This window comes from Sturnira hondurensis, unplaced genomic scaffold, assembly GCF_014824575.4.
Source record: "Sturnira hondurensis isolate 20B ecotype Veracruz unplaced genomic scaffold, ASM1482457v3 Scaffold0003801, whole genome shotgun sequence".
Lineage (NCBI taxonomy): Eukaryota > Metazoa > Chordata > Mammalia > Chiroptera > Phyllostomidae > Sturnira > Sturnira hondurensis.
Genome location: NW_028076432.1, coordinates 9,263,789 through 9,287,139, shown reverse-complemented (window position 1 = coordinate 9,287,139; position 23,351 = coordinate 9,263,789). Strand labels below are relative to the sequence as shown.

The 23,351-nt window shown below is 37.7% G+C and overlaps 1 protein-coding gene across 6 annotated transcripts in view; it reads left to right on the top strand.

Moving 5' to 3' along the window:
• The first annotated feature begins 513 nt into the window (after positions 1-513).
• The window catches only part of NOX4 (NADPH oxidase 4), a 176,169-nt gene continuing 153,331 nt past the window's right edge, over positions 514-23,351 (top strand). The window contains exons 1-2 of one of the 6 annotated variants that reach the window (XM_037042932.1): positions 514-534; positions 1,709-1,804. Coding sequence is in view for 4 of the 6 variants with exons in the window: in XM_037042927.1 (XP_036898822.1) it covers positions 1,028-1,084; positions 1,709-1,804 (153 nt within the window). In the remaining 2 variants the exon portion in view is untranslated. The other 5 variants (XM_037042930.1, XM_037042927.1, XM_037042928.1 and 2 more) reach the window with 5 other exon arrangements.

Here is a 23,351-nt window from a genome sequence, read left to right as displayed (position 1 = left end):
TTCATGAGATATTCTTCTACATGAATGATTTTTTTTCTCTTTCCTAACACTGATATTTTGCAGTGTAAGGCAGGTACCTTGTGTCAATCCCACACTCTTCTCCCCCTTCACCTGGCTTCTGATGCAGGTTTGAGAGGTTTCTGGTGACTAAATAGACTCTGACACTAGGTAGTAAAACGCAAATTCCTAAATAGAGTGAATGAGAGCTTCCCTAAAGCCCCTGAGAATTACGTAAGCTTTAACCCTTAATCCTCTGGGCTCACCCTAGTCAGAATTTTCTTAAAACTTTTGTATCAGTGTGGGTTGGAATAAGAATGGGGGAATAGGGAAGAGGGAGGTGGAGGAAGGCTCCAGGTATGGGTTGAGAAGGGGGCGTTTCAAGGTGGGATGAAAGGCTGAAAGCAACGCTGGGAGAAGGGGACGCTAGTACGCGACAGACTATTTCCGGTCTTAATTTCGTTTCGAAGTCTCTAGGAATTAAACTTTTTTTTTGGGGGGGGGCGGTAGGATGGACGACCTATCCAGAAGAACTAGGTATGTGTGTTCGTTCACACCCACACGGAGAAGGGAGTCCAGGGTCTCCACTACAAGTATGAGTATCGTTTTCCACATCTTTGTCTTTCGGAGTTGGGGAGGCTGGGCTACGAGACGCCTCTTACTTCCCAGCCCAGGGCATCCTGAACAGCAGCCGCCACAACAGACTGCCCCCCAGACAAAGAGACCGGAACGGCAGTGCCGCCTCGCGCAGCCTGGGCTGCTGGGCCGGGTGAGCGTGCGCTCCGCCGCCAAGTGGGCAGCGCAGCCCCGGCGCGGCCCGGAGCCGCCGCGCCCGGAAGACCCGGCTCCGGGGCGCAGACCCCGCCCGGCTGGCTCAGCGCCGGCCTCTGGGCTTCCATTCCGTCTTTGACCACCGCCCCCTCCCCGGTCCCGACCCGCCCCCACCGGCGCTGCTGTAACCACCGCCTCGGCCGTCGCCGCACCTTTCCGGGCGGGCGGCGAGCGAGCGCTGCGCGGCGGGCCTGGCGGCATGGCTGTGTCCTGGAGGAGCTGGCTGGCCAACGAAGGGGTTAAACACCTCTGCCTGGTAGGATGGCCCCGCGTCGGGTCTCTTGTGCAGCAATTTTGATTCATTCTCTGAGCGTGCGCGGGTGGGAAGCTGGACGTGGAAGTTTTGCCTCTAAGTCGAACATTCTCAACTAATAAAACTTTCCGCCCTTAATACCTGCAGACAATAATGATCCCACCCCTCCTCCAATGCATGAGAACTTTCCTTCACACTGATGGGAGAGCGGATGTGGAGGGAGAAGGGATGACTTGAATGAACACCGTTCTTAACCCTTTAAACATCTTTTCTTTGCTCTTTTCCTAGATTGCTTCTGCTTCATGTTGTATTTTAACAATATACAACGCTTGGGATATGGTGATGTCGCCAATTTCTTACTCCTATTTTGCTCTGCCGGGGATGTCTGCAGGTCATTCAGAAGACCTGTTGTCAGCCCAAATGCTTACTCTTAGGTGCAGGGACTGAGTGAGGTCAGATTTGTTTTTCTTTGAGTGGTTTTCAATTTGCTGGTTAATTGAAAGTGCTTCCTTCATTTACTAATTGAAATTTCATTGAAAGTATTGTGTCCAAAGAATGTACTTAAGGTTTCCATTCATCAAGTAATGTTTATGTTTAATTTTTGTTCTCTCCTTTTGTATGATTTAGCTTATCTGGCTCTCCCTGAACGTTTTGCTTTTCTGGAAATCCTTCCGGCTGTATAATCAAGGGCCAGAGTATCACTACCTCCACCAGATGTTGGGGGTAAGTGGAAGTTGGGTGACCTGGTGGAATTAATTTAGTGCGGGCAAACATTGCTACAATCTTTGGTCATTTCTTCCATTCATTAAAGAAACATAGGTTGTGTGCTATGAAATGTTTGTTATTCTCTCAAGTGGTCAAGTTTTCTTGAATTATCATTTATACTTGTCCAGGTTAAAATGATTTACTCTTTTGAGAACCGAAGATATTGTCTGCTAGAGTGAAGTGTATCAAACTGTCAGGCTAGGCTAGTGGTGGTGCCTGAGAAAATTGGTTACTTCTTGTCAGCTGCAAACTGCCCTGAAGTATCTGCTTCTCCAGGAGGACCAGCTAATAGCAGGCTTTTCGTTTTCACTAACCAAGACTTCAGCCTGACCATAAAGCTTATCCAGAGGATATCTGCAGTCTTTTACTGCCATTTCTCACAAAATATGTCTGGTGCAGTATTTATTAACTGAGAAGCAGTTAATTGAGAAGCAGTTAATTCTTAGTAGTTAAGAATTAACTACTGAATTCTGTCTGAAATCTCTGCTTTCTATTGCAAAACAACTATTTAGTCAATGGTTTATTTAAACTGATGGTACACTGGGCACTTGACAAATATTTTGTTGAAGCCAGGAAACTATTCTTACCATTTTACACTTGGGGGAATACAGGCTAGGGAAACTGAATGACTTGCTCAAGTACCATTGGATGGTCAGTGTCAGAGCTGAATTTCAATGCAGTGCTGTCTGGTCTTTTGCATTTTTCTCATGCTGCACAGATTTTCTAAACCTTCACTGGCCCTTTTCATATATTTATGGCACTGTTTCGTATTATTATTCTTCATTAGTGCTGCCCAAAAGAAATATGAGCAATTAAAAATTTCCCAGTAGCATATTAGAAAGAAAAATCCAGTGACATTAACGTTAATAATACATTTTATTGAAAATAACATATCCAAAGCATTATAATAGATTGAAGTATTCAACATATGGTCAATATTTAAACAAAGAGTAATGAGATATTTTTCATTATTTTTGTCTATTCTTTGAAATATACCTTGTGTTTTATATACTTATGCACATCAAAATTCAGTCACTAAATTTTGATCAGAAATACTGACCTATGTTTAGATTTTTTTTGTTTTTTATTGTTGTTCAATTAGAGTTGTCCCACATATTTCTCATTGCTCTCCCCTCTCCATCCCCTGGCCCTCTCCCCCAACAGTTAATCTTACCCTCCCACATTGTCCATGCCCATGGGTCTTCTATACATGTTCTTGAACTTGCCCCTTCTCCTTCTTTGTCCCGTTATCCACCTTCCCCCACCCCTCTGGTCACTGTCAGTTTGTTCTTTATTTTCATGTCTCTGATTGTATTGTGCTCGTTTATTCGTTTTGTTGTTTAGGTTCCACTTATAGGTGAGATCATATGGTATTTGTCTTTCACCACCTGGCTTATTTCACCTAGCATAATGCTTTCCAGTTCCATCCATGCTGTCATAAGGGGTAGGAGCTCCTTCTTTCTTTCTGCTGCATAGAATTCCATTGTGTATATGTACCATCCTTTTTGTATCCACTCATTTACTCAGGGGCACCTATGTTTATATTTTATAAAGTTTTATAGGTGATATAGTATATTCATATATTCAAGTTGTTCCAAACATATTTAAAGCTTTTCCGATAACAAATGAGTATCAGCTTTTAAATTTTAATTTATAATTTGTAAAATTAATAAAACTAAAAATTCAGTTCCTCCATGGCTCCACACATATTTTACATGCTCATTAGCCACGTGTGGCTAGTGGCCACCATTTTGGGTAGCATGAGTGTAGACTGTGGGAAAGATATTCCCACCTTAGTGGCCATATGCACTTATTCTGCTTTAAAGCAAACAACTAGCCACCAATTTGTACAATGAAAAGACATTAGAATATGAGTAGTCATCTTGCTCCCCCTCTCCAGAGTAGGAGCAGATATTGGAGGGAGAGTTGTGGACTCCAATTATTGGCAGGTAACTGTAAAAATATCTCTGATTTTTCTCTAATCTGATTATGGGAGCCTTTGAGAATAAAGGTAAAGCTATTTAATTTTCAGAACTGGAGTATTCATTTTTATCACTAGTATTCTAGGTGACTTTTCTCACACCAAAATTAAATATTAAAAAAATTGCATAAGGACTGACAGAGAAAAGAAGATCTTAAATGACGGAGGATAACATAACGTTAGGATTAGTATGTCTTAGCGGTTTTCATTATGATTGTTTTGTCCCAGACTGATCTGATCCAGACTTGGAGGCAACATGGTCAGGGCTGCTTATGCCTGAGTTAATGTGCTAATCAGACTGTGTACGTCCTAGAAGATGTTTTGTTAAGCCATGCTGTGAATACTGGAGTCTTAAAATTATACACAGGGGTAAAAGGTCTATTGAGGGAAACCAATGCAACATCCAAACCAACCAACCAAACAAACAATAACTTACTCCATCTTCCCATAACAACTGTTTTAAAAATTAAATTTATTGGGGTAACATTACTGTTTAGATAAAAGACTCAATTAATTACTTAAGATAAAATCTGGCCCTGGGTGGTGTGACTCTGTGGATTGAGTGCCAGCCTATGAACCAAAGGGTCACCCAGTCAGGCACATGCCTGGGTTGGGGGCCAGGTCTCCAGTAGGGGGTGCTCAAAAGGCAACCACACACTGATGTTAAAAAAAAAGGAAAGAAAAAAATCTGTTTTTATTTATTTTCAAAGAATGGAAAATGTAGTTGCTTGTACTTTGGTGGAAAATACTAATGTTTTGTGACCAACTCTGAGAAATTTCATTTAAGTTTTTTGAAGTGTCAGAGCCGTTTGGAATACCATCTGTAAAATCCTTCATATTCATGTCCACTTATTTGAGTTGTATTTCTGATATTTTAATGGTTAAAGAGTATAATTTAATTGATATAAACATTTTAATTTGAGAAGAGAATGAGTTTTATGGTAGCAGATTCAATGTCTTGGTTTTATATTTTTCTCCCCAAACGAACATGTGTATGGGCTTCAGTTTTTACCCACTTATTCTTATGATGCCATGATAAGAATTGTTTTTTGCTTGCTTACAACTATTATTTTAGACCTGCTAGATGGTCATGAAGTTTTATTTTGTTGGTTTTTTTTTAATTCTTACTGAGATACCTGTGGTAATTAGAAGAAAGTTGTAAGCATTGAGGGGTGTTTTTTTTTTTTTTTTTTTTNAAAGTTGTAAGCATTGAGGGGTTTTTTTTTTTTTTTTTTTTTCCTGATTTCACAGTGATGATCTTTCTTTGGTCAATCATTATCCTTTAAACGGTTCAGGAACATTAACTAATTTACCCTCTCAAGAGTCCTGGAAGTTATATTATAATTAACATATTTCAGAGAAAGAAAAGTGATGTTATGTAAGTTTCTTAACGTGAGCGATTGGAGCCTCTTGACCGAGGGGCCTAGGATTTTAAGTCCATATTGGTTTCACTGCTGGCCTAGGCAGCTTTACTTCTGCTGAGAAGGCATACATGCCTCCTGTCAATTTCAGAAAAGTACTGATCATTAACTTTTTCCTTTTATTGCACAAAATACTGTGGTTTCAATTCGAGATATTTTTAACTAAGTATATTTTTCTTGCCTTTTCTTTTTATTATTCTGCTATTTAAAAACAATTTACTCCCTATTTATTGACAGACAAAATGGGTTATATTACTTTGATGTAATCATTATATTCTTAGTCTGTTTATGATAGAGACTGTAGAATTTTCAATTTGGAAGAGAGCTTTGATAGCGTTGCTTAGATTTCTTCTACATTTTACCAAAAGCAAAAATGAGGTTGAGGTGGTTTGGCCCCTGTCACCCACTGAATTCCTGGGTTTGTGGTAACAAACCATTCTGGTCTGTTGACTCTGTCAGCCCAATATTTAGCCTGTTAATAATGAACAACTCTATGATTCTACACAAGCACATATTAAACTCTGTACTTAATACACCTCTAGCTTTCCTCCTATGTGAAATATTTAAAGATGTTTAACAGTTTAAAAAGTTAAAAAATATTGATTTATTCCTAAGATCACATGTTTTCAGCACTCCAGTTGTTTTGGACTTGACTCAGACAAACCGTTAAGGTATTATGAGACATTTTTATTTAAGTAAGTCCTGATTCCACAATGTGTTAGCACTTAACGTTTAGCCTCTTTGTTTTATACATTTAAATGGCCACTGTTTATTTCTCTTTTATCAAAGCAGCGTAGAATTAGGTATTGGAATTAATTTCAGAGATATTTAAATGTACTTTCTTCATTTAATTATTAGTAATATCAATAGCAGATTGCATTCATTGAAGAGTAAGTCTCAGGTGTTAATCGAAGAGTTTTGCCTGGATTAGTTTATTTAATCTTTTCATTCATCCTATAGAGTAGGTATTCTATTTTGCCACTACGAAACTGAATTAGAGAAGTTCCCTAACTTGCTAGTGAGTGACAGAGATAGGGCTTTAGCTTAAACATCCTGGGTCTAGAGCTTATATTCTTAACCATGGCTCACTCTGCCTTTATCCAACATTAACTTTAGGCTAGGCCATAGGGAAGTGCCATTTGATAGAACAAAAATAATCAAGTATCAGCCATTTCATGTGGTTCAAGCTAATAACAACTATTACGGTTTATTAATCATGTACTCTGTCCTTTTATAATCTCAATTTTTAGCTTTCTGAGGAATCTCCATACTGTTTTCCATAGTGGCCGCAGCAATTTGCAGTCCCACCAACAGCACACACCGATCTCTTCTCTTATTCTTAAGCTTGAGGCAAACTTGTACAGTTAGTAGATTCCCTGATACCTATTGCGTTAATGTGCCCAGGCTTTCATAACAAAGTACTACAGACTGGGTGGCTCAGATAAAGACATGAATTTGCTCACGAAGCTGGAGGCTGTAGAGTGCATGCTTCCTCCTGGAGAACACTCATTCTAAGAGAGAGGAGCCTGCCGATCTGTGGAATGTTATCGGGCCCTTGGGGATTGTTCTAGTTATTATTCTAATTTGACAGATCAATTTGGTATAGTTAAGCACCTTCTTTATAGACTCACTGGAAAGCTTAGTGTGGATGGTAGGTCTTCTAACATTAGTCAGTGTTTTTTCTAGTTCATTATGTGAAGCATTGCATTGATTGTAAATTTGATTTTTAAAGTGCCTGGGTAATTGTGGGGAGGAAAATCAAACAATTCTAATTCCTTTTTGACAAGATCATGGCCTTTGGAACTACAAGAGAGTTTGGATCTTGGCTCAGGCATTTATTCCCCTTATGATTGTGACAAATTACTTCTCTGAGCCTAAATTTAAATCATCTATAAAGTGAGGCTTAAACCTTCCTCTTATGTTAGTTGTGAAGATGACATGAAAAAAACTGCATGTGAAATGCTTAGCGCTTGGTGCATATGCGCTCAGCAAGAGATAACTATTGTTCTGAATATTACATAGTATTATTTTGTTTCAATGGCAGTAGTACTATTAATAGTATTAAAGAGTAATATTATAAATTATTTATCTCCATAAGTAAAAATATTAAAAGATATGTGGAGAAATATAAAGATGGAAGGAACTTATCGAGCACGTAGCAGATGGCATTAGGACAGGGAGCATCCTTTCCTTTGGTTGATCTCTGGCCACCTCCCGGGTCTTTCTGGACAAAGGAAGGCTATCTGCTGATACTTGTAATCGGCACAAAATTTATGGCAACTTGGTTATAATTGCTGAATGGAATTTCAGCTTTAGGTATAATGTATTTCATTCAAAAGACCATTAATCGTCATAAAACCTTGGAGCATTCAACAGATAAACGAGGGAAATAATGCCTATCTCACAAGATTAGTTGTGAAACTTAAAGAAAATTAAAACAAATAATAATAATAGCTAGAGTCAACATTCATCAAAATGTTCTCTAGAGCCAGATTGTGTTACATTTTTCATATGCATTCAGTGTCAGTGTCTTATCTAATCTACAAGGTAGGTTCTGTTTCATAAGAGGAAGCTAAAGTACACAAATTATAAATAACCTTCTTACAAATTCAAGTTCCCAGCATAAAGCTCATTATATAATAAAAGTTCCCCAAATGCCAGGTTTTCTTTTTTCCTTTCCTCTTCTCTCATCCTTTATAGCCATATACAACATTTCACTTAGCTGTTCTGTGCCTGATAAAACATGATGACACTCTCTTTGTCTCCAAGTGCTGTGCTGGGGCTTAGAGGATTGAACAGGTACGGACCTAGTTTTAAGGACTGAAAGCATCACAGGAGTTAAAAAAACAATAGGTCGTTATCACATACTGTTTCTGTCTCCTGTTCCGTCCTCTCAGACTTGAGGGCTCCAGCGTGGTACTGCATCAGAGATCTAGGAGTCATAAAAGACGGTTTGGACGGAAGAATGGGAAAATTTGGTCTTCATTACAGAGAAGTATTATATAGCCATTAACATCCAATATGCTTTACAGTGTGTACAGTGTTGTCTGCTTAAGTGGGATTTTGAAGGCCTTGATTTGTAGTAATTAATAAGTTTGCTAAGGCATGAGCTAAGTGAACCTAATATAGAGATAAATTACCTAGGCGGGGAGTGTGTTTACTTCTTGTCTTAGTTTCCCTGTTTTAATGCAACCGTGCAAAGTGATAAAAGTAAAAAAATGTGATAAAAAGTTACTCTTGCGAAAAGTAGTTTTTGTTGCATTCTGTTGTAGTAATGGGACCAAAGAAAAAGTAGACAGACTAAGGAGATGACTTCTCATGATCAGTAGAATTTGTTTACATTTTTAGAAATGGAAAAGTAGAATTTAATAGTGACTCTTATCTATGCATAAATAAATTCAACACACAGTCTGCAGAGTAAAGGAAAGAACAGTTTAATGGTTTTCATGGGTTTAGAAATTGTTAAAGGTCTTCAGACACATCAAGAATATTAGAGGTCTGACACAGATATGGAGGTGAGAAGAGATGAGTGGTGTTCACAGTGTGAAAGCACTTTAATATCTGAGTCTTGTTTTTAAAGTGGGTGCTCCAACACTAAGATAAATTAATGAAGTTATGATGAAAGCCTTACTGGCTATATTCTTTTATCTATGATAGGATTTTATAACAGCTGATTCCAAATTGCAGGTAATTTTATTTAATATAATTGGGGAAACTCAGGTCCATCAAAAGGATCCAAAGTGGTAGTGATCCACACAGGTTTTCTTTTTTTTTTCTCATTCTGTACTCTTGGGTTTTTTTGGTTAACTTAATTTCCCCCCAATATACTCTCTTTTATTTATTTATTACTTTTAATAGTTTATTTTTTATTGTATTTTTTCAATACCATTTAGCCCACTTATACCCTCTTGCACCTTCCTCCACTCCCTTCCTCCTCTTCTCCCCTCAATTACCACACTGTTGTTCCTGTCCATGAGTCCTCTTTCTTTTTATTTGATCCCTCCACCCATCCCACCCCCACACACAGATATGTCATCCTGCTCTCCATCTATGGGTCTGTTTCTATTTTGCTTGTTAGTTCAGTTCAGAAGATTTTACCTATGAATGAAATTATATAGTATTTGTCTTTCTCCATCTGGCTTATTTCACTTAGCATAATGTTCTATAGGTTCATCAATGCTATTGCAAAGGGTAAAATATTCTTTTTATGGCCAAGTACTATTTCATTATGCAAATGTCCCATAGTTTTATCCATTCATCTACCTGTGGGGGCAACTTTTCCCACACATCCGCGCCTCCTCACTCCCGACCCCTGCCCCGTCTGCCACAGATGAAAGTAAACACTACCAAGACATGATCTGCTTGGGGAGGAAAGGTGGCCAATCCCTCAAAGGGGAAGGGTCAAGAGCCCTCTGCTCAGGGGGCTATTATTGGGTTCGTTTGCACACAAATAGAGGTAAGGATCAAACAATAGATAGCATCCAAAGAACTATGAGGGCTTATTCTCAGTCAGGGTCAGATAGTAGGGAGTCATAAAACTTTGAGGAACAAACTTCTTGCTTGGACCCTTATCATTTAAATGAGAGCATTCTAAACAAAGCAGGTTTCACAGGATTTTTACATATTCTTTCTTATGCCTGATTTATCCCAGATATCCACCCTTTCCAACACAGGGCTGCACCACCTTCCCCATCAAAGGTTTTTAGGTTTAAGTGGATTAGAGCCAGGAAGCGCTTCTCCCAGATGGAAATGGGAACTCATGGTATGTCACAATAGCCGGGGGCGGGGCGGGGGCAAGGGTCCATTGCTCCTTCTTTGTTGCAGCCCCCCCCACCCCAGTCCTTCCATGATGGCCTCCCAAGTGATTGTGTCTGGCCTAGGTTGCTCCTCTCTTAGGGGTCATACCCGCCATGGACAATGACCATGCTTTGGGGGCAGGGGAAGGAGCAGAAACAGTGCTTGCTGCCAGAGACAAGCTTTGTCTCCTGTGGCTTGCCTTCCAAAGATTGTTCACTTAGCCATGGGAGGCAGTTACAATACCTGAAACCAGGCAGGGTGGTTTCCAACATCTACCAACAGACCCTTGGGCTGCTTCCGTATTGTGACTATTGTAAATAATACTGCAATAAACATAGGAATGTTTATGTTCTTTCAAATTGGTGTTTCTGGTTTCTTGGATGAATTTCAGCGAGTGAAATTTCTGGGTCCTAAGGCATTTCTGTTTTTAATTTTTCAGGTAATTCCATACTGCTTTCCACAGTGGCTGCACCAGCCTACATTCCCATTAGTACAAAAGGGTTCCCCTTTTTCCACACTCTCACCAGCTGTTGTTTGTTGATTTGTTGATGATAGCCATTCTGACAAGTGATAGGTAATATCTCATTATGGTTTTAATTTGCATTTCTCTGATGGTTAGTGATATTGAACATTTTTTCACATGTCTATTGGCTATCTCGATGTCCTCTTTGGAGAAGTATCTGTTCAGATCCTTTCCCAGTTTTTTAATTGGACCGTTTGGTTTTTTTGGTGCTGAGTTTTATGTTCTTTATAATTTTTGGATATTAACCCCCTTATCAGATGTATTGGTGGATACATTCTTCCATTTTGTGGATTGTCTTTTCATTTTGTTGATGGTTTCCTCTGCTATGCAAAATTTTTTAGTTTGATATAATCTCATTTGGTTTTTTTTCTTTTGTTTCCCTTGCCTGAGGAGATATATCAGGAAAAATATTGCTATGATTAATGTTTGAGATTTTACTCCCCATGTTTTGTTCTATGATTTTTATGGCTTTGAATCTAACAATTAACTCCTCAATCTATTTTGAGTTAATACTTGTGCTTGGTGTAAGAAGATGATCTAGTTTCATTTTTCTGCATGTATCTGTTCAATTTTCCTAGCACCATTTATTGAATAAGCTATCTTTAGTCCATTGTGTGTACTTGCTTCCTCTGTTGAATATTAATTGATTCTAAAGGTGTGGGTTTATTTCAGGGCTATCGATTCTGTTCTGTTGACCTATGTGTCTGTTTTTATGCTAGTACCGTTCTGTTTTGATTACTATAGAATTATAGTATAGTTGGTATTAGGTAGAGTGATTCCTCTAACTTTGTTCTTCTCAAGATCAGGGTCTTTTTGGTTTGATATAAATTTTGAAATATTTATTGTTCTGTGAAATATATCATTTGTATCTTAATAGGAACTGCATTGAATCTACAGATTGCTTTGTGTAGTATGGACCTTTTTATTATGTGAATTTTTTTCTATCCATGAACATGGTATGTGCTTCCACTTATTTGTATCTTTTTCAATTTATTTCTTCAGTGTGTTACAGATTTCCAAGTACATATCTTTTATATCCTTGCCTAAATTTATCCCTAGGTATTTGCTTCTTTTTGAAGCAATTGTGAATGGGATTTTTTTTCTTAATTTTCATTTCTGATAGTTCATTATTGACATATAAAATGCAACTGATTTCTGAGCATTAATTTTGTATCCTGTTTAATGAATTCATTTATCAGTTCTAGTAATTGCTTGGTGAAATTTTTAGGGTTTTCTATGTACAGTTTCATGTCATCTCCAAGTAAGGACAGTTTTGCTTCTTCCTTTCCAATTTGGATGGCTTTTATTTCTTCTTGTCTGATTGCTGTGGTTAAGACTTCCAGTACTATATTGAAAAAGAAGTGAAAGTGGACATTCGTATCTTATTCCTGATCTCAGGGGATAAGTAGTTTTTGCCCATTGAACATGATGCTGGTAGTGGGTTTGTCATATATGGTCTGTATTATATTTAGGTTTGTTCCTTCTATTCCCATTTTGCTGAGAGATTTTATTATAAATGGTTGCTAGATTTTATCAAATGCTTTTTCTTTGTTTATTGACATGATCTTATATTTTTACCTTTCATTTTGTTTATATGGTATATCACATTTATGGATTTGGGGTTTTTTCCCCGAAGATTTCCTTTATTTATTTTTAGAGAGAGGGGGAAGGAGGGAGAAAGAGAGGGGTAGAAACATTAATGTGTGGTTGCCTCTCACACACTCACTACTGTGGACCTGGCTCGAAACCCAGGCATGTGCCCTGACTGGGAATTGAACCGGCAACTCTTTGCTTTGCAGTCTAGCACTCAATCCATTGAGCCATGCCAGTCAAGGCACATTTATTGATTTGTAACTGTTGTATTAACCTTGCATCTCTGGACTAAATCCCACTTGATCATGGTATATAATCTTTATGATGTTTTGCTGCATTAAGTTTGCTAATATTTTGTTGAGGACTTCAGCATCTATGTTCATAAGGGTTATTAAGATAATTATAAAATGAGCTTGGGAGTCTTTTTTCCTCTTGAATTTTTTGGAACTGTTTGAGAAGGAGAGGTATTAGTTCTTCTTGGAGTGTAAATTCACCTGTGAAGCCATCCAGCCCAGGGCTTTTCTTTGTTGGAATTTTGATTACTGCTTCAGTTTTAGTTGGTGTAATCTGTCTATTCAGATCCTCTGATTCTTTTTGATTGAGTTTTGGAAGATTGTATGTTTCTAGGAATTTATCCATTTTGTCCAGATTGTCCAATTTGTTAGCATATAGTTTGTAATATTTTCTTAAAAGCATTTGTATTTCTTTCGTGTCAGTTGTTATTTCCTCTCTTTCATTTCTGATTTCATTAATTTGGGTCCTCTGTCTTTTTTCTTGTTGAGGCTGGTTAAAGTTCTATCAATCTTTTTATCTTTTTGAAGCACTAGCTTTTGTATTCATTGATATTTTGTATTTTTTTTAGATTCTATTTCATTTATTTCTGCTTTGTTCTTTCTCATTTACTTCCTTCTACTCACTTTGGGCTTTGTTGTTCTTTTTCAAACTCCTTTAAGTTTGAAGTTAAATTGTTTATTTGAGTATTTTCTAGTTTCTTGATATAGCCCTATATGGTATGAATTTCCCTCTTAAGACTTCTTTTGCTTTGTCCCACAGATTTTGGGTTGTCATATTCTCATTTTAATTTGTTTCAAGGGATCTTTTTAATTCTTCCTTGATCTCATGTTGACCCATTCATTGTTTAATAACATGTTACTCAGCTTTCTTGTCTGCGTGTGCTTTTTAGTTTTCTTCTTGTGATTAATTTCTAGTTTCATAGCATTGTGGTCAGATAAGATGCTTGATATGATTTCAATCTTAAATTTATTGCAACTTGTTTTGTGTCCTAATATATAGTCTATCCTATAAAATATTCCATGTGCACCTGAAAAGAATGTATGTTCTGCTTCTTTGGGATGAAATGCTCTGAAGCATCAATTAAATTCTTTTGACCTAGTGTGTCATTTAGGACTGCTGTCTCATTGATTTTCTGTCTGGAACATCTATCCAGTGAGGTCAAGGGGTGTTAAAATTCCCTTGACTTTGTTAAAATTCATAGTTGACTTTGTTTCAATCAGTCTCTCCCTTTATGTCCATCAAAATTTGCTTTACATATTTAGGTGTTTCCATGTTAGGTTGATTGATGTTTACTAGGGTTATATTCTCTTGTTGGGTTGTTCCCTTTATCATTCTATATAATTTCTTATTTTGTCTTTTACTAGAGACTTGGTTTTAAAGTTCATTTTGTTAGTTATTAGTATTCTACCCCTTAATTTCCCTTTCCATTATATGAAATATATTTTTCCATCCCTTTTCTTTTAGTCTGTGTGTATCTTTCATTCTGAGGTGGGTTTCTTAGAGGCAGCATATATATGGGTCTTATTTTCTTATCTGTTCAGCTACCCTGTGTCTTTAGACTGGAGCATTTAAGCCATTTATATTTAAGGCGATTGTTGATAGTTATGTATTTATTGCCATTTTAGTTTTTAACTATTTTCTTCTTCTTTTTTCTTTTTCTTCTTCTTAAAGCAAGTCCTTTAAAATGTGTTGCAGTACTGGTTTCGTGTTAACAAACTCCTTTAGCTTTTTCTTGTCTGGGAAGCCCCTTATTTCTCCTTTGCTTTTAAATGATAGCCTTGCTGGGTGAAGTGTCCTTGGTTATATGCCCTTGCTTTTCATCACCTTGACTGTTTCATGCCAGTTTGTTCTGGTCCAAAATGTTTCTGTTCAGAAAGCGGATGGCAGTTTATGGGAGCTCCCTTGTAGGTAACTAACTGCTTTTCTATTGCAGCTTTTAAGATTTTCTCCTTGTCTTTAAGCTATTACCATTTAATTATGATATGTCTTGGTTTGGGCTTCTTTGGGTCCATCTTTTTGGGGCTCTCTGCAGTTTCTGGAATTGTGTGTCATTTTCCGTCACCAGATTAGGGAAGTTTTCGATCATTATTTCTTAAAATAGGTTCTTGATCCCTTGCTTGCTCTCTTTTCCATCTGGTATATTCATGATGTGAATTTGTTATGCACCATGTCCTAAACATCCCTTAAAACTCTGTTCATGTCTTTTAATTCTTTTTTCTTATTTGCTGCTCTGCTTGGGTGGGGTTTTTTTTTCCTATCCTGTCTTTGAAATCACTGAATTGATCCTCTGCTTTATCTAACCTATTGTTTATTACTTCTAGGGTATTATTTATTCCAGAATTTACATCCTTTATTTCTGATTGGACTGTTTTTATAATTTCTGTGTCTTTTTTCATGCTGTTGAGTATGCTGATAATCATCACTTTAAACTCTGTATTTGATAAATTGCCTCCATTTCATTTAGCTCTTCTGTATAATTATCCTGTTCTTTTGCTTAGAGCCTGTTTCTTTGTTTTCTCATTTTGTCTGCCTCTTTGTGTTTATTATTTTGTATTAGGTAGATCTTCAAAGACTATGGTGCAGTTGGACTTATGTCAGGTGCTGCCTGTGGCTGGCTGTGGGCAACCTGTTTGGAGCTATCAGTGATCCACAGCTTGTGGCTCCCTCTGCTGGGCATGGGTGTGTGGTGAAAAGATCAAGTTGGGCACCAAGGTTGGCTTTTACCAGCACTGGGCCTGGTTGGAGTGTCAGCTAAAGTAGAACTCCCAGTGATCTGCCTCTGCCTGCAGGCTTTCTGTTAGGCTTAACCATGGAAAGTGCCTCTGAGTGTATGCCTCAGCAGCTTGGCTTTAGTTCCACAGGGCCTGGGGAGAGAGATTCCTGTGGATAGAACTATTTCTTCTCCTCAGGCTGATGCTACTTCAAGGGGGAATGCTGTGCCTGAGAAGATGGCTTCTGCAGTAAGGGGAATGAGTGAGCATGGGGATCCTAGCAGGTGACCCTTCAGCTCTCTCCCAAGAGTCACCAATGACAGACTCTCCTCATGTGGCTCTAGCCTGTTCTGCCCTACCTCTTCCAGAGTCTAGGATAAGTGGCTGCAAATGAAATTTTGTGTGTTGGTCTTTCAAGGGTCTCTCCATGTCTCTAGGTGTCTCTTCTTGGTGGACACAAACCTGGCTGTTTTTCACAGCTGGATCTTATTTGAGTCCCTTTCCTGGATTTTGTGCTCTAGGCTGGGGAGTCCCATTTGTGGTTTAGACTCCACACTTCTCAGGGGGAATCTCCTTGACTGCTGAAATATCCCCCCGTGACTTCCATCTTCTCATACCTCCGCATTCCCTACCAGTCACGTTGTGGTCATGTAGATTCTTCTGTAAGTCCTTGGTTATAAGGTTTGTCTACAGCTATTGTTCAGTTGGTTATTCAGGTTGATTTTTCTATAATTTAGTTGTAATTCCAGTTTGATTCTGGGAGGAGTTCAGTGTGGCTTCCACTTACGCTACTGCTATCTTCCATCTTCTCCACCAATATACTCTCTTTTACATCCCTTCCAATTAGCATCTTATCCTTAGTGAACTCTGTGTTTCCCCAGATCCAATGAGAACATGGATTTCAAGGGGGTAGTGAGGTGTGCTAGGAAGAGACGGTTCTGAAACAAGAAAATAAGAACCTCCTATTGAGAACACAGATGATATAAGGTAGTTTTCGTTGGCCAAGTTATTTTTGATAATTTACTTTGGGCCTTTAAGCTTTGTTAATTCTCTTGGATTGAAAAATCTTGGGCCCTAAAGCACATTTATAAAGTGATTTTAGAGCAAAGGTAAAATACATTTTCTTTTTTATTTTCATAGCTCAGAATATCTAAAGGGAAAACCAAGCAAATATCAGCAGTGGTCTATACTAATGGATTCCATTTGGAAAACAATGACTCATGTGAAACCACAAGAATGTAGAACTTCAATATAAAACTTCTGTTTGAGAAATGGCATTTGCTGTTTGGCATTGTCTGTATTACATTTGTTACCTACCACAGGATTTTTCTGGGGGTTGGGCTTTGGCTTGTCCTGTGTGGTGCCCAACAATGGACTTTTCAGCTATTTTGATCCTGTACATTATTTAAAACATAAGACAGTGAACAAATAATTCAAATGATGTTCTTGGAAGAGTTTAGTTTCCTGGATCATAATGGATCTACAAGGCTTCCTTCATTTTGGTTTGCCTGAAGAAAACATGTCTTGGACATGTACTGGTTTTAAAACTTGAGAATGTCGTGCTTAAAGAAGAAAATGCATTTTGTTTAATCCACAGATTTTAGATATATGAAATTTAATTTGTTAAAGTCTTTAATGACATTCATTCTAATTGTAGTTAAAACCAAGTGTCTGCTATTCCATGCCTTTTCCTAAGCATGGAAAAACTATTAATTTAAATTTCTAATATAGCAATACCTATAAAAATTCCAGGTTATCAATGACATTATAATATAGTGAGAATAACATAGATTTTGTAGACTAATTAGTCTGTTCCATGATTCTATGACTCTGGTTCTCTTTTGCTCATTAATTTATTTTGTTCATTAGATTTTACTTGTAAGTGGGATTGTATGATATTTGTCTTTTACCAACTGGCTTATTTCACTTCTTTTTTAAACAAATTAATTTGTTGGGGGTGATGATGGTAATACAATACAGTTGTTAATACAATTTTATAGCTTTCAAGTGTACAATTCTGTGATATACCATCTGTATATTGCGTTGTGTGTTTTCCTTCCAAAGTTAAGTCTCCTTCTGTCACCATATATTTGACTGCCTTTGCACTTTAACCTGCCCCCACCTTCCTTTTTCCTATGGTAACTACCATACTGTTGTGTATCTATGAGTTTTTGTATTGATTGTTCAGTTTTTGCTTTCAGTTTTATGTCTCACATGAGTGAAATTATGTGGACCACGTAAGATCCATGGACCATATAAGATCCATCCATGTTGTCAAAAATGCCAGTATTTCATCTTTTCTTATGTCTGAGTAGTATTCCAATGTATGTATATATCACATCATCTTTAGCCAATCATCTATGGAAGGACACTTTGATTGTTTCCATATTTTGGCCACCATGAATGATGCTGCTGCAAAGAATGTAGGGATACATATGAAGACTGTCCAGAAAGTATCCATCCATGTACTCTGAAAAAATAGAGCTATATATTGGAGAAGATATAAGATACAGGAAAGGTTGTACATAGGACAGTGATGCCTCAGTCTTCTTCAAAAGTAGGCACCTTGGGACCTCACACAGCTCTCCCAATCTTTATGAATTGCCCTGTCGTATTTTTCTGAATCTCACTGATGGTCTGAAATCTCTTCCCATTCTTTCAAAGATAGTTTTATTTGGGGGGAAAACCAGAAGTCACAGGGTGTCAAATCTGGGCTGTAGGTGGTAGGTGAGTCATCTGGTTGATTTGCTGTTTTACCAAAACACTGCATGAGACGTGTTGCATGAGTGGGTGCATTGTTGTGATGAAGATACCAATCTCCAGTTGACCATAGCTGCAGCCTTCTGAATCATCTGAATAGTTTCTGTGGAGGAATGTTGAATCAAAATTTGGTGCATATTCATCGCTGTACTCTCTCAGTCATTTTGAATTTGATGGCCACACAGTACACAAGCTCATTCAAGGATATTTACTGCCCCCACTGACTAGGAGAGTGAAGTCACCATTGTTCATGCATGTGCATTCCAGTCCACCCTACTTGGCTGCCAGTTTGGATTGTGTCGTGCAAACTGTTCTTGTTGTATTAACATTGGCTAGACTATTTCCAGACAGAACTTGTATGTCTTTATGAATAAATGTTTTCAAATTTTTGGATAGATACCCAGAAGTTGCTGTATCATATGGTAAATCTGTTCTTAATTTTGGGGGGAACCTTCATCCTGTCTTCCATAGTGGCTGTACCAGTTTACATTCCCATCTGCAGTTAGTAAGGATTTCTTTTTTTCCAGAGGCTTTCCAACACATAACATTTGTCTTGTTAATAATAGCCATTCTAACAAGTGTATCTCATTGTGGTTTTGATTTGCCTTTCTCTAGTGCTAGTGAAGTTGAGCATCTTTTCATATCTTTCATGTATCACAGTTGTTGGCCATTTGTATGTCTTCTTGGGAAAAATGTCTCTTTTGGTTCTCTGCCCATTTTAAAAATTGGATTGTTTGTTTGGTGTTCAGTTGTATGAGGTTTTATATATTTTGGATATTAACACCTTATTGGAGGGGCATTGTTTGCAAATATCTTCTCCCATCTGATTGACTGCCTTTTTGTTTTGTTGGTGTTTTTTTTTTGTTGTTGTGCAGAAACTTTTTAGGTTGATGTATTAGTTCTACTCATTTATTTTTGCTTTTACTTTCCTTGCCTTTGAGATCAATTTTATAAAGTCATAAGACCAAGATTTATGAGTTTAGTACCTATGTTTTCTTCTATGTAATTTATAGTTTCAGTTCTTATATTTAGGTCTTTGATCCATTTTGAATTAATTTTTGTGTAAAGTGACAAATAATCTAGTTTTAGTCTTTTGCCAGTGGCTGTCCAGTTTGTTCAACACCTTCTTTTGAAGAGGCTTTCTTTTCTCTATTTTATGTTATTGGCTCCTTTGTTGAAAATTTTTTGCCTATGTGTGTGGGGGGGGCCAAATCCCCCCCGCCCAGAATTATCTTCTGGAGGCTAGGCCCCTTGTAGTACAGGCTTCTGCTACTACATGAGTGATCTAGGAATCCATCTGTAACAATGTCCCAGCTGGTGTTGTGAGAGGCTGCATTAAGCTTCAGTGAATTTTTTTTGGAAGACTCTTTCAATAGGTTTTCCATTTTATGATGGATGATTTGTGAGCACACCTGCCCACACTGTGCTGAGTGTTTGGCAGTTTTTATCCTATAATGGTATGACTTTCATGCCCCACTTTCCCTATTCACCTGATCTCATGCTGAGTAACTTTAGTTTTGTTTCCCCAGTATGAAAAAAGTTCTTAAGGGAAAACAATTTGCTGATGCAAAAGAGGTGAAACAAAAATGGCAGGGGCAATAAAAGGCATCAAAATTAGTTCAAAAACTATTTGGAGTAGAAAAAGTATCTCAATAGGTGTATTGCATCAGATGGAGAGTACTTTGAAGGTGACTAAAGTTTAAACATGTAAGAATAAATACACAATATTTAAAAAATAAAATAGTTTTTTGGGGTCCCTCCTTATACACAGTTGTTTTTTTCTGGGCTCTCAATATGTTTCACTGGTGTCATGTCTATTTTTCTGCCAACACCATGCTGGTTGAATTATTGTCTCTTTTTACTATAATTTGAAGTCAGGAAGTGTGATACCTTTGGCTTTGTTTTCTGTTCCCCCCACCCCCTAGTACTCCCAGGATTGCTTTGTCTGTTGGGAGTCTTTTGTGGTTCCTTACATACCTTTAAAAAATGTCATGGTGATTTTTATGGGGATTGTATTAAATATACATATTGTTTTGGGTAATATGGCCATTTTAACTATGTTAATTCTTCCAATCCCTGAACATGGAATATCTTTCAATTTCCTTTTGTTTTTTTTTTCAATTTCTTTTAATAACATTTTGTACTTTTAATAGTGTAGGTCCTCTACATCCTTTGTTAAGTGTATCCCTAGGTATTTTATTGTTTTTGTTGCAGTTGCAAAAGAAAATTTTTTACTTCTTTTTCTGAAATTTTATTGTTATAGGAATGCAATGGATTTTTGTACATTGATTTTGTAACCTACAACTTTACTGTGTTTATGGTTTCTGATAGTTTTTTTTCCTGTGGCATCTCTAGGATTTTGTATATAAAAAATCATGTCCTCTGCAAAAAGCAACAATTTCACTTCTTCATTCCCAATTTGGGTGCCTTTTATTTCTTTCACTTGCTCGAGCCCTCTAGCTAGGACTTTAGTACCATGTTGAATAACATTGGTGGAACAGGCACCTTTGTGTTGATGCAGATCTTAGAGAAGAAGCTTTCAGTTTTGTCATTGACTTTGATATTAGCTGAGTGTTTGGCAATATGGCCTTTATTATGCTCTTCTGCATGTACTGACACAATCACATGATAATTGTCCTTTAGTCTTTAAATGTGGTGCACCACATTGATGTATTGATTTGCAAATGCTGAACCATTCTTGTACCTCTGGAAGAAACCCCACTTGATCATGATGTATTACCCCTTTAATGTATTGTTGTATTCAGTTTGCTAGTATTTTAAACTTTTTTCATTGGTATTTATCAGGGATTGGTTTATAGTTGTTGTTGTTGTTGCCCTATGTGTGTGTGTTTCATTCTTGTGAGGTTTTGTCATCAGCATATGTTAGCCTCATAAACTATGTTAGGAAGTACTGCCTCTTCTTCGATTTTTTGAAAGAGTTTGAGAAAAATAGGTATTTTATCTTCAAAGGTTTGTTAGAAATTGATAGTGAAGCTTTCTGGTCCCGAACTTCTCCTTTCGGGGATGTTTGGGATGGTTGTTGCAATTTCCTCACTGTTGATTGGTCTGTTTAGTTTTTGCTACTGCTGCATGGTTCAGTGGAGGGAGATCATGTATTTCTAAGGACTTTCTTCTGGGTTACCAAATTTGCTGCCGTATGGTCTTTAGTAGTATCCTTGTGTGATCCATGGTATTTCTGTGGTATCCATTGTAACTCCTCCTTAATTTCTAATTTTGTTTATCTGTGTCTTTCTCTTTTCTTCTTAGTGAGTCTACAACATAGTGATTAGGCATTTATACAGCTTACAAAGTGATCACCTCGATAAATCTAATACTCACTTGGAACATAGTTATTACAATATTATTGACTATGTTCTGTATGCTGTAATTTATATTCCCATGACTGATTTGTAAATGCCAATCTGTACTTCTTAATTCCTCTTTCTTTTTTACCCCTCCAATCTGTCACTCATCAGTTTTTTCTGTGCCTGTGAGTTAGTTTCTGTTTTGTTTGTTTGTTTTGGATTCCACATATACCTGAAATCTACATTATTTATCTTTCTCTGATTTATTTTACTTAGCATAATTGCTCCCATTTGGAAAACCAGAAGACATTGAAGAAGGTAGTTGAAGAAGATACAAGTATATGGCAGGGTATACTGTGCTCATAGATAGGAAGAATTAATTAACATCATTAAAATGTTCATAGTACCTAAAGAAATTTGTAGATTCACTGTAATCCCTATCAGAACACCAATGCACCAGGTATCTTATGTACTTATTTCTGTATTTATAGAGCTCTTTCTTATGTATTGACTATAATATTAATCATTTAAACAAAAACAGAGCACTTCCAGCCAAGATGGAGGTGTAGATAGATACAATTTGCTTTCTTGCGCAACCAAAAGAAGGACAATAACAAATTTAAAAACAAAAAATAACCAGAACTGCCAGAAAAATCAAACTGTGTGGAAGTCTGACAACCGAGGAGTTAAAGAAACATTTATCCAGACTGGTAGGAAAGGTAGAGAGGGGCAGATGGAGCAGAGAGGATAGAGTGGCAAGGCAGCGGTCCACCACTTCCTCCTGGAGGACTGGGAGGGTGAAGTGGTGGCTGGTAGACTGGGCAGTCCCACATTTGCATGCAGATAAACTGGGAGGAACAACTGGGGAGCAAAACAGTGCAACCCAGGGTTTCAGCGCAGAGAAATAAAGCCTCAAAATCTCTGATTATAAAAAGCTGTGGGAATTGTGGCAGCAAGAGGAACTCCCAGCCTCACAGGAGAGTTCACTGAAGAGACCCACAGGGTCCTAGAACATACACGAAGCCACCCACCCAGGAAGCAGCACCAGAAGGACCCAATTTGCCCAATTTGGAAAAGTGACTGAAAGCTGGGCGAGACCCAAGCAGGCTCCATTGATTCTTCTCGGACCCCTCCCCCACATACAGCACCACAACACAGTGATGAGAGTTGCCCCGCCATGGTGAACACCTAAGGCTCCACCCCTTACAATGTTAACAGGTATGTGAAAACAAAGAAATAGGGCCCAAATGAAAGAACAGATCAAAGCTTCAAAATTGGGACTAAATGATGAAGAGATAGCCAACCTATCAGATGCAGATTTCAAATCACTGGTAGCCAGGATGCTCACAAATGGTTGAATATAATTGCAAAATGGAGGAAAAAGTGAAGGCTATGCAAAGTGAAATAAAGGAAAATATACAGGGAACCAACAGTGAAAAGGAAACTGAAACTCCAATTAAAAATTTGGAGCAGAGGGAAAAAAGAAACATTGAACCAAAACAGAATGAAGAAACAAGAATTCAAAAAAATGAGGAGAGGCTTAGGAATCTCTGGGACAATTTTAAATGTTCCAACATCTGAATTATAGGGGTGCCAGAAGGAGAAGAGGAAGAACCAGAAATTGAAAACTTATTGGAAAAATAATGAAGGAGAACTTCCCCAATCTGGCAAAAGAAATAGACTTCCAGGAAGTCCAGGAAGCTCAGAGTCCCAAACAATTTGGACGCAAGGAAGCACACAACAAGACACATCATAACTAAATTATCCAAGATTAAACATATAGAGAGAATCTTAAAAGCAGCAAGGGAAAAGGAGACAGTTACTTACAAAGGAGTGCCCATAAGACTATCAGCTGATTTCTCAAAAGAAACCTTTGATACAAGAAAGGGCTGGAAGGTAGTATTCAAAGTCATGAAAGGCAAGGAGCTCCATCCAAGGGCAGATAAAGTGCTTCCCAGATATGGTCAAGTTAAAGGAGTTCATTAGCACCGAACCCTTATTATATGAAATGTTAAAGGGACTTAATGTAAGAAAAAGAAGATGATCAAAACTGTGAACAGTGAAAGGACAACAAATGCACAGCTATTAACAACTGAACCTAAAACAAAAACAAAAACCAA